Below are 12,235 nucleotides of genomic sequence, written 5' to 3' on the forward strand. Positions count from 1 at the left end.
AGAAGTGAACATTGATCGACTTACATGTTTCGATCGTCCGTTTCTGGAAAGCTGCTCTGCATCAAAGAAGGAATTCGATACTGATCATCGTGGCGATCGTCATGCTTCAGCCCACGGCATATACGGCGACGTAGCTGTCAGACCGGTTCTTGGGACTCCTGCAGTCGGATTGGTGCTGATCGGCGCAATCCTTCTCTCGGCACTCCTTGACATGCAAGCTCTCATCACTGTCTTGGTACCGGTGGAAATAGCATATGCAGTGAGATGGCTGAGTAGCTAAAGGTGAGCAAGGCGCCCTGCACGTCGCAACGATGGCATGACGTGGCGGGCGCTCGCTTGCTAGCTGAGGAACGCGGAAGTGATGTGACAGCCACATTTTCACATGAAGCTTGACTCAGTGACAAGGCTCAGGCAGCCCCGTGTGGGTAGTGTGTAAGGTGACCCGTAGTTGAAATTTGCCCCGTCACGACAGCGGCTTTGAGCCATGCCAGGGTCTTGGCTGGGCTTTCTTCGGATGTGTCAGTATTGCAGGCGCCCGGCAACTTCGCTCCAGATACCATGTTTCCGGAAATGCACCGTGGATGCCATCCGACGCCTGAGATCAGGAAGTATGACTGCATACATTAACATTGCTAGGTACGATAAGGATGTCCCAGTCACGTGAACAGACACAGCTGAGTAAGTGCTTGGCCTTTTTTTGGACCCAGAAATCGGGAGGAGGGTCCAGTAGATCGAGAAGGATACATGAACATATCTTGGCTGCTGCCAGGCTGAAGGGTGTTGCAGATGCGTGAGGATGTTGCAAGAGCTGGAAGTCTTTCGCATGCGCGTCCAGGGCTGCGCGGTAGTCTCGGTAGTAGCAAAAATACTTTGGATGTTGCATTGGCTGGAATGCCAGGTATACTTCCGCAGCGGAACTTGGAGCGAGAGCGGGTGCACGTGCCATACCCATGGATAGTGTTGCGTTGGCCACCTTCTGTGAAGCACGCATGTACCCGGGCATCCACATTGTACCGCGGAGCTACACAGCAGTAGGAGTATTAGCTGGATCCTTGAGCCAAGACTTGCGATACTTGGATTCTATAGTGCTTTCCAGAGTATAGAACAACGGTTTGCCAACGTCCAGACTTTCCCGTTTCGATGCAACACTGAACAACAACCACGGCACCATCAGGCTCAGTATCTTTTGCGAAGTCAAGTTACATCGCAATTAATGCAGGGCGCCGCGTACCAAACCTCCAATATACTGCCGTAGACCATGAATGCCTACTGGTTAAGCAGGCTATCCGTACGTCGGTCCCAAATTTGTTCATATAGTAACCACCATGCGCAATGGCACTATAGCAACGCCAAATATATGACGGCTGAGCTTCCGAAGACGGAAAGACATGTTTGCGACCGTCCAACGGCGTTCCCGTCGGACCGCAGCTGCATAGCGCATGAAAAGAAATCCTTCACCGCGGACCGGGACCATCTAGATCGTGCCAGACAAAGCTTAATCTAGCTTGCATGAACAGTTCTGTGGGCGACGGGATAACAGGTATCGTATCGAGACGTGCAACTTAAGGGTCGAACATGCAGGCATTTATCCGTGAGTTGAATGGTTCGTTGTACCTGCAGCTAGAGGGTCGGGATATGAGCGTCTGGGTAAATGGGCCACAGCGTTCCATTGCTAGTAGAGCGAGATGTCAAAGGCGTGGCAGAACATGGATCCTCGTTCCCGCTTACACGGATGTGCAATGGGTGCGAGAAGCTGTGAGGCTATGGTATTTGGTCCACGATCACGCACAGGGGATTTACGCCAGCGGCACGATCATGCAAGCAAGTGCTCTGGATTATGACATGTTGATTACCTATACGATGGCGTGGGGGTTGTCTTTAAAGTATCCCAACAAATCCAGATACCAACACTTATGGTTGTCGGACTGTGGAGCCGGAAACGAGACAGAGTAACAGGTTGCGCAATTTTCAGTTTCGGTTGCTGGTAGTATGGATCTGGCACTGGAAAGACATGGGAAGAAACGGAAGCGGGATGGCGACATCGGTCATGAGCTGGAACAGGACTGAAATGGTCGTAGTGCCAGTCAAGTGAGGTAGAACTGGAGGGTAGTGGAGTTAGACACACCAAGTCACGATGCAATGGGAACTAGTTGTTGTGAACAAACCCTTGCCATTTTGGGTAAACCAAGCATTAAGTACAGTATAAATAATAACGTGCGTGAACATGAGAAAAAGGTGCAACAAGTGCGTGAAAGACAAATGGAGCCACAAGAATGTAGTATCCCAACGCCAACAAATCATGACACCTTCGCTAGCGCCAGAGTATATGTATGCTGAAGACCAATAAGCGAGAGCCCAACGCCAACATCTCGTTATTCAACACTTGAACAAAGGAGATGCATGCAATTTGCAATGTGTGATAAGTCTATGGATGAAGAGAGGTCGAAGCTTATAGCTTGAGACCTTGCTGAATGAGCTTGCCTAGTGTGGCACCCTGAGAGAATGTCAGTATCGTGAAATGATGGTAATGATCGTGGAGTGACTTACGTGCTCGCCCTTCATCATCGTGAAGTGGTTTCCGCCCATAACAGCGTACTGGAAGTTCTCCTTGGGAAGGAGCTGGGCCCAACCGTTGTCCGAGAAATCGGTACGGTTGTTGAGCAGCCACTTCATGGGAGCTGGGTCCTCTCCCTCACCTGGTGGGGGACGGGGGTCCTCAGGGTTGGGGCACACACCATCTGTGCACCAGATGGCAAGGACAGGAGGAGCGATCTTGGGGTCCATTGGCTTCGGGTCATAGTCCTTGAGGTTCTGGATTGCGGACGCGAAGTGAGGAAGGAGCCAGGACGGAGTGCCACCGGGCTTACCGGTACCGAGAAGACCTATCTGGTCGAAAAAGATGTGGAGACGGGCAGGTAGAGGGTCAAGAGCGACGGGGCAGGGAGCATCGATCAGGACGAGGTTCTCAACCTTCTCACCAGAGTTGACCAGTTGCTGAGCGACCTCATAAGCCATGACACCACCAGCAGACCATCCACCGACGAGGTAAGGGCCCTGGGGCTGGCGGCGCTTGATCTCTGAAAGGTAGAGGCGGGAAACACCCTCGACACCACAGCTCCACTTCTCAGGGCACTTCATGAACGGGCAGTTGAGTCCGTACACGGCCATGTCAGTGGAGATGTTGGGGATAGAGATGTAGCTGGTCGCACTGCCAGAACCATCGGGAACCAGGAAGAACTTCTTGGTGGCGATCTTGGGGTTACCCTGAAGGAGTACGGAAGTGGCGGGAGGGAGGTGAGAGACGTCGGGAAGGGATGCGAGCTTCTTGTTTACCTCAGAGAGTTGAGGAGGCTGGGCCGAAACCTTAGCAGCGGGCTTCGTGGCTTTCGCCTGCTGCTGCGGCTTGGGGCGCATATCAAGAGCAGTCTCGATGTCCTTGATGGTGACATTGACGGTGAGAAAATCTGCAGGCAGATCGCGACCAGTAGCCTCACGCATGGAACCAAGGATGGTAAGACTCATCAAGGAGTCCATGCCGATGTCAGTAAGGTCGAGGTCGTCGGTTATCTCGGAAACATCAACACCCATCTCTTCGGCGACAAGCTTGCGTGCGAGACTGGCACCACCCTCAGTGGGAGCAGCGGAGGGCTTGACCTCTTCATCCTCATCATCGCTGCCAGTGGAGCTAGCAGGGGTATCGTCGTTCTCATCAGCGACCTCTTCAAAGGGAGACGAATCGTCGGAAGATTCTGAAGAGTCATCCTCAACGACCACGGCCCCATCGAACTGCGAGAAGTGCTTCTTCAACTCTCCTACGGTAGTGCAATCGGTGAAAAGGGTGGAAGGAATATCCATGTCGAGGTCCTCACGGAACCTGGCCGAGATGGTGAGAGACAAGAGTGAGTCGACACCAAGGTTCTCGAAAGCGGCCTCATCGACAAGCTCAGACATGTCAACGTCAATCTCCTCAGCAACGATCTTCATGACCTTGGAAGTGACGCCAGCAGGAGCAGCTGCCTTGACAGGCTTCGCGACCTTAGCAGGCTTCACGACTGGCTTCGCTGCCTTGGTGGCGGCGGCCTTGGTCTTGACAGGTGCAGCAGACGGCAGCGCCTTGGGGGCAGCCTTAGCAGGAGCCTTACCAGCGGGGGGAGCAACAGCCTTGCCAGAAGGAGGCATCATGATGTTGAGAGCGCGGCGAGGGATGTTCTGGAATTTGAGGCCCATGACCATACCGATGATCTCAGCGCCGTCCATGATGTAAACATCACCAACGGAGATGTTGCCGGGAGCGGGCTGCATGCGAACGTAGGAGCGGTACTTCTTCTCGGGCGAAAGCTTTCCAGCAATCTTGATCGATCCCCATCCGTGAGAAATGTAGACCGAGTTCTCGGAGTCGAGGTGATCAGAAGCATTGACGATGAAACCGGAGAGATGGGCAAGAGAGTCGATCCAGTAAGGTGAGCACAAGAACTCACCATCGGCAGCTGTTGTCTGGAACTGGACCTGAGCCGTAGCCTCAGTCTCCTTACCATCAAGGATGACTTCCTCCATACCACGGTAGTTATCGGCGTAGGTCACCAAAGCCTTGAAGAGCTTGTAAGCCATTCCACGGAGAACCTTGTGGGCAGCACCGGTCTGAAGCTTCTGCTCGAGGCTGTTGATTTGAGCCTGCACCATGTACTGGATGCGACCCCACTCTTCCTTCCAGGCGTTGATGTCCTCGTACTTGACGATACCAACAGCGTGCTCAGCGAGAACATTGGAGCCATCGGCAGAGACAGTGCGGAAGGTGATCTTGACTTCATCAGTCTCCAGGTCCGCGTTACCCTCGATCTGCAAGTGCTGACCGCTGGCTGGGGGAGGATACTGAGGAATGAGAGTCTTGGTCACCTCCATGGAGCAGACATTCAGACCTGGAGTAGTCATACCAGGACGTAGCTGCTGGTAGAGGTAGTCCGCAACGGTCATGGCCTGGTCAGCGTACAGTGACGATGGCGTGAGAGGAGTGCCGTTGACCTGGTGGCCGGTGATGGTGGCCTTCAACTTGGGATCGGAGAGATCCGACTGGACGACAACAGTACCAGAGTTGGCCTGGAGGTTCTCGCGGACGATCTTGTGGCAAGATGTAGTGGACAACTTAGAAGCTGCCTCAACAGCGGGCGCGGCCTCGATAGCCTTGACAGAGGTGGGAGCCTCAAGAACCTCGCCCTTGGTAAGAGTCCAGTTGTTGTGGTAGTCCAACCAGTACTTCTTGGAGTCGAAAGCGTACGTGGGAAGAGTGTACATCTCATGAGCATCGTTGAAGACCCTGTGGTACTCGTTGAAGTCAAAGTAGACACCAGCAAGGTAGAGGGTGGTGATGCTGTTGGAAAGAGTCTTCCATGGGTCCTCGTTGCGGCGGAGAGACCCTGCGGCGACAGGAGATCCACCAAGAGAAGACTTGACCATACCACTGCAGACAGGATGGGCGCCAACCTCAAGCCAAGCAGTCTTCGCATCGAAGAGCTTGTTGTCCTGGCCAGTGGTAAGGGCAGTGCAGAAGTTGACCGTCTCGCGTGCGTGACGAGCAAGGTAGTCGGGACCGATGATACCAGCCTCCCGGATGATTTCACCAGTCAGAGGCGACATCACCGGGACGACGGGTGCATTGAAGGTTACCGAGGCAGCCGCAGCCTTGAACTTCTCAAGGATAGGCTCAACTTGGGCAGAGTGGAAGGCGAATGGCACATTCAACTTGGTAGCCTTGAAGCCCTTGGATGCGAGATCCGCGTTGGTGGACTCGACAACCTCGACAGTGCCGCAAAGGACAGTCTCTTCTGGGCCGTTGATGCAGGCGATCTCAGTCATCTTGTCACCGAGGGCAGCGGTGATGGCATCAACGCTACCCTTGACGGCGAGCATGCCGTGTGTGTTGGCAGTGCACTCTTGCTCTAGGATCTGGGCACGACGTCCGACCAAAAGAACCATGTCGCTGGCAGAGATGACACCAGCTACGTGGAGGGCGGCATATTCGCCTAGGCTGTGACCAATGACAGCCACAGGCTTGACGCCCCATGATGCCCACATGCGAGCAAGAGCAACTTGAATGCAGGCCATGCCAAGCTGAACGACAACAGGCGAAAGCGTTGCGACGTCTGCACCTGTCAAGATAGGCAGGATAGACGGGAGATCGTGCAGGCGCGCAAGCTTATCAAGCTGGTCGATGTCAATCCTGAAGGTCTCAAGGTCTTCGTATAGCTTCTGGCCAAGGCCAGTGTACTGCGAACCTTGACCGGTGAAGGTAAACGCAGTCTTAGCAGGAACCATAGGAAGGGGACTGTAAGTGTCCTTGATCTGGGCCTGAAGACCGTCCTTGACCTTGTTGATGTCGGATACACAGAATGCCACTCGGTAGTTGTGCTGGATGCGGCGTGCTGTAGTAGTGTAGGCCAGGCTGGGCAGCGTCACTCCTGGGGTCTCGTCGATGAATTGCATCAAATTGTTGATGTTCTTCTTGAGGGACGAGATAGACCGAGCGCTCACTGTCACCATGTGCATAGTGCGTGGGTCAACACCCTTGGGCGCTTCAGGCAGAGGGCCATCCTCAAGGATGACCGCGGTGTTACCACCGGCGGCAGAGAAGTTGTTCAAGAAGATCTTGCGCTTCTCAGCACCGTTACGCGGCCATGGGACCTGTGTCGTTGAGATGTGGACATTTCGCTGACCAAGATCCTTGGGGAAAGACTTGTTCATGACACCTTTGATACCAACATTGGCGGGGATGGCGTTTTTCTTCATCATCATCAACACCTTGACCAAAGAGTTGATACCAGAGGCAGCTTCTCCGTGACCGATGTTGGCCTTGATGGCACCCAAATGAAGAGTTTGTTCAGGGCGGCGCTGGCGGTGGCGAGGTGCAAAAGCATTCGTGACAGAAGTCATCTCAATACCGTCGCCAGCTTGGGTACCAGTTCCGTGCATCTCGACATAGCTGATGTCGTGTGCGTCAACACCAGCGTTGGAGAGGACCTTGTTGTACAGGTACTCCTGGGCTCCGGCGTGGGGGTGGGTGATAGAGACAGCCTCAGCACTGTGGTTGGTCGCGGCACCGAGAATGCAGCCAAGGATGTTGTCCTTGTCCGCAATGGCATCCTCATAGCGCTTGAGGACGACTGAGCCACAACCATCACCACGGCAGTAACCGTCCGCATCGTTGTCGTAAGTTTTGCAGCTACCAGTCTTAGACAAGAATTGACCCTTGCTGAGACCGGAGAAAATGTCGGGGTTGGTAAGAACGTTCAAACCACCGGCGCAGGCAGTGTCGCAGTCACCAGCCCAAAGAGAAGTGCAGGCTAGCTGAATAGCAGCGAGAGATGACGAGCAAGCAGTGTCGATGCTGTAAGATGGTCCAGAGAACTTGAAGTAGTAGTTGATACGGCCCGGTGCAAAGGCACGCACACCACCTGTGATGAAGTAGGTGTCAATGTTCTCGGCAGCGTTGATCTCACGCCAATCGTCAGACGTTTGTCCGTAAAAGGTACCAATGCGCTCAAGCTTGGTCGAAGGAGTACGGTTGGGTACATATCCAGACATCTCCAAGGCTTCGTACGCAGTAGTAAGAGCGAGACGACCCATGGGGTCAGTCTGGGCAGCTTCACGTGGGGACATGTTGAAGAAGCGGGGGTCGAATAGACCAGGCTCATCGATGAAGCAACCAAATGGTGTGTGACTCTTGTTCTTGCCCTTGCCGGTGGGGTCGCAATGAGCCTGTGCGTCGAAACGGTCGGAAGGCACCTCACGGTGAACATCCAAACCCTTCTCGAGGAGGTCCCAAAGCGCATCAGGATTAGCCGCACCGGGGAATCGACCGGACATACCGACGATGGCAATCTTGTCATTCTGAGTACGACCACGGCTGTCATGTTCGGCGGCTACCCAGGTGGTGTGGTCGCGAGCAGTGACGGATGACTGTCCACCGTTTCTCAGCGCTGAGACAAGGCTGTTGGTGATGGTGGTAACGCCAATCGCGGATACCGAGCAATCTTGGCTGGATGTAGCAGTAACCTGAGAGACAACTTCGGTGAGCAAGTTGTCCCAACGGACCGGCTCGACAAGAATCTCAGTAAGAGCGGAGCGGATGAGGTCCAAAGTGCTAGTAGCAGTGTGGCACTTTCCGGTTGTAGCAGAGTGGACGAGCGATAGCGGGCGGAACTGCTGCAGGTGCCTGATGGCGTCCTTGTCGAGGATTTGGTCGATGTCGGCAGGACTGTAGAAGTGCGCAGCATGGTAAGGAGCGTACACAGGGATTGCTACACGTGCGCAACCCTTGAAAGCGTCACCCTGAAGTAGGCGCTTAGTGGTAGCTGGAGGACCACTGATGGTTAGGGCCATGGTGCTAACGGCGCTGATGTAGGCTTGCGCCAAGGTCGGTGTTTGCTGCTCTTCATGGAATGCAGCGATAGCGTCCTTAGCGGCCTTCTCGGTCATGTTGGTCACGATGGTAGACCAGGTCTCTTTTGGTGCAGAGGCTTGCTCCACTGCCTCCTTTGCGGCTCCGACAACTGTACCGGTGCGGAAAGCAATGCGGACAGCCTCAGTGGCAAGAGGAAGAAGCTCGCTCAGCGATCTCGCGGACGCGACGACTGATCCAGCAAGGAGACCAGTGCAAAGACCAACAACACGAGTGTTTGCTGGGTTTTGCAAGTCTGATGGGTTCTCGGCATAGTATCCGATGAAATGCGCCAACTGCGCGATAGTGACCAGACAGCTCTCAAGCTGAGGGATCTTCAGTCCCTTGGCATAGTATGCTTCGATAAGGTCCCATGTTGTCAGAAAGTTGGGAATCTGATCTCTCTGGGTTCGTGGCAGCTTCTGCACTTCTTCACGAACAACTTGGCTGACTCTGTCGAGGAAAGTGGTCAGGGTGGAGTTGTTCTTCCAGGTGCAAGCCTTCCGCAGGAGCGGGTACTGGTCGGCGGTTTGATCTCCGAAAATGAGGACGTTCATGATGGCAAGGGTATAAAAGAATTAATAAAAAATTGGAAAGTGTAGAAAGTTGTTGCCGTCTAGGGCAAAGGATCCTCACTGAGGATGGATGTGATGGTTGGGCTTCGAGAATGAAGCAAGGCAAGGGTAGTCGATAGGGAAAGAAAGATTGATCCAGTATGGGAGTATGGTACTTGGTGGCTGAGTAGTGGCCCAAGAAACTGGAGTAGGATGGATGAGATGGGAAGACTCTTGGGTTTCGAGCTGCTCCTATATGTATGTGACTAGGAGGCAAAGATAGGCGTAAGATATCAAGATGGTGGTCAGGGCGTGGATCGCGCGATGACAAGCACAGTGGATGCCGGATCTGTGACAACCCATGTATTGCGGAACGAAGTACTGCAGAAACATATTGACGTGAGAGCGAGAGTGGATCCCGGACCACTTCCTGTCCTGGATAGTCCAGCCATGATTCCGAGGATTAATGGCGTGCAGGTGCCGGCTATGTCGCCGAATGCTCCTATGCCTATTGATAGATGGCGCATGCTAGGCGTGGAGACAAGCGGCTGAGGTATCGAGCCAATGCGTTACGGATGATAGCAAACATGAGACGTGGGGACCTGGATCGTAAGGGCGCTGTCTCAAATTCGGGTTTAGTGTGTCGGATCCCCTCCCATAAGCCGGGGTCGATAGACATGGCGTCCGTGTGTTTTGCTATCAATTACAGCATCTTCCAAGCGAATTCAGGCTTAGATCTATGCAGTCAGGATGAATTGATGATGGTCAAATGGTTATATCGAAGCTGTTCGCAGTAAACCCTGTCGATGCCACGCTTGTTACTACAGGCACCAAGCAACTGCTGGGCCTGGAATTCGACCAGGTTTCTCGTGGTATATGCGAGCCATGACCTCGTGGCTAGTGTGTTCTTCGGGTCAACGACATGTCGTACCGCAGTATCCTAAGCGGTGTTCTGGGTCTAGACATGGGGTTGATAAGCCAGGAGTCAACAGGATACGGCTGCGGATTACAAGAGCTGCCGAGCCTCAGTCAGCGTTTCCTCGGCCAAGTACCAAATAAAGTGGTGCCACAGCGTTGCAGGCGTCAATCAAGCTTCTGGAGACCCCGCTCGGACTGGTAATTAGGTGAAGGTGCTTGCTGGTTAGGGCTAGCACGAGGCATAGCCTACGTCTCGGAATCTGGGAGTCGCATAATCTCTCAATGATCGTCAGAGCGCCAACTCATCGGGTCGACCGGTTTAGGTTACTCTTCGAATAGACACAGAGAAAAACCATTCTTTGGGCAAAAGATCGATGTTTGACCATGGTAGGGCCCAAGCGTCCAAGCCGCAAGCCACAACAAGAGCGCCGTTGACGAACTGCTCGTTGTATCTTCGAGTCGCTGCCAAATACGGAATTCGATCGCTAAGGGCTGAAGGATCATCTCCCTGCGTGTCCTACAGTCAGCTTGCTCATAACCCGGCGTCCCCATTACCGACGCCACAGGCGGTACTCCGAGCGTATAAGAGTATACAGTCTAAAGGTTACTAGGGTATCTTTGAGCACTTCCTACGGTAGATCCGGGCGGTCCTCGCTTGTTTCCGCGTAACTCCTGGCATCGAGTCGCGGTCGAAACGAACGGACTACAAGCTCGGACGGACGTCGTAGGAGCATCGCGTAAGGCCTGACGGTCCTTGTAGCATCGAACAAAGACCATGTACACATCTTGGATGGGATTCGTGGCGCGAATGGAATCAAGCGGAAGTGTTAATCGAGCGTGCTAACGATGAGCGTGTTGGTGATTACGAGGTGACGTTCATTACGGAGAGCGGAGAACCGAATAAGCAAATCTGTCAACGATCGACAACGCGTTTCTGCCTCTGGTCACCGCCCAGCACACGTGTCGCTAACTACCCAGCCACACCTGGCTAACTGTCTACCACGTCTTGTCATTGACAGCAGCCAGATCCATACCGCCATGAGAGACTTCATGTTTGAGACTGAGAATAGAAGCTCCCTGTGTGGATCGTGTTTTGCTACTCTACGAAACAATCGACAGCGAGTGGGGTGGTCTCGTCGCGAATCGCGTAGTAAGCGCAGCGAAAAGTTTAAACGCCCTGCACGCGTCGTGGAAGCCCTGAAATGGTTCGTCTCGACTCACGTTTCATTCTCTATTTTCAAGACTGCCAAAAAAGGCACAACCATTTCGTTTGACACCATGTCGCAGACTAGTATTTCGGGTGGCGGCAGACGCTCAGGTCAATTTTCCTTTTACACAAAAGGCTTTTTCCCTTTTGAGCGCGTACCTCCCTCATTTCCAACACTTTTGTTCATTGGCTTTACTTTTCGACTGATAGCGGCAGCCAGGAACGGAAGATACCTGCGTATTCCAAACCAACAAACATGAGATAGGGGCATGAGGAAAAGTGTGCAGGTCCACCTACCATGGTTTGACACCTATGTAGAATTCAGATATCTAGTATACCTAGCTAACGCACACGTCAGTTTGATGCCGTTCCAATGTCCAGTGAATGAACAACCGCCAGTGGTCATTAGCACCGCTTTCACTTGGCCAACAGATCTCTCAACACTTGGCGCGCGAGCATGTGTCGACGCCCGTGAGTCTCCAAACTACCAGCCAGCTGGCTCCAGGCATTAGTATACTCGAAAGATGCACGACGCTTGCTGCAGCTATAGCGTCGGCCCCACGTCGACCAGATTCTTGTCTGCATACATGTAGCGGTACGTTGTTGAGAGAGGGACTCATCTCGATCTTATATGTCATTCTCCACAGTAAACCTAATTCCGACTGATGAATGCCCTGCCGCGTTAACTTCGGCATGCATAACGCATACAACAGCCGCAGGATGCTCCGTCGATTGTGCATAGTGATTTCAGCATCTGGCTTAACTCTCGCATCAGCCGCCTTCGCTCTTCAGCTTGGCGCTTGCTTGACTAGTATCATCCAGAGGTATGGATTAGGACGAGTTCTGGCGACGTCTGCGTTCTTTTCGCTCACTCAATAAACTCGTGCAATGGTATTTCCGCTCATTGCGACTAGTTCGGATATCTATGATCACATGTCGGTGGAACTGTCCGGAACGTTGTGTTAGCGTAACGGCAAATGTGCAGGGCTCCCTCTGGCATCATGTCAAGCTCAACAAATCCCGAACCATTATTGATGCACACGGGAAATAAAGAGCGCGGATCTGTATGATACTTCGGAAAGGGGAGATATATGAGCTCGCAAAACAAATCATCATGGCTTGGAC

The 12,235-nt window shown here is 53.2% G+C and overlaps 1 protein-coding gene across 1 annotated transcript; it reads right to left on the bottom strand.

Moving 5' to 3' along the window:
- Positions 1–2,449: 2,449 nt before the first annotated feature.
- Positions 2,450–8,988, bottom strand: PKS1 (Type I Iterative PKS; the record flags this gene model as incomplete). Its single annotated transcript, XM_051727195.1, has 2 exons — positions 2,450–2,494; positions 2,548–8,988. 2 exons carry the CDS (start codon positions 8,986–8,988, stop codon positions 2,450–2,452), a joined length of 6,486 nt encoding a protein of 2,161 aa, XP_051593002.1.
- Between the last annotated feature and the right edge of the window lie 3,247 nt (positions 8,989–12,235).

Source organism: Alternaria postmessia (genome assembly GCF_024291825.1).
Source record: "Alternaria postmessia strain BMP 2775 chromosome Unknown scaffold_3, whole genome shotgun sequence".
NCBI classification, from domain to species: Eukaryota; Fungi; Ascomycota; class Dothideomycetes; order Pleosporales; family Pleosporaceae; genus Alternaria; species Alternaria postmessia.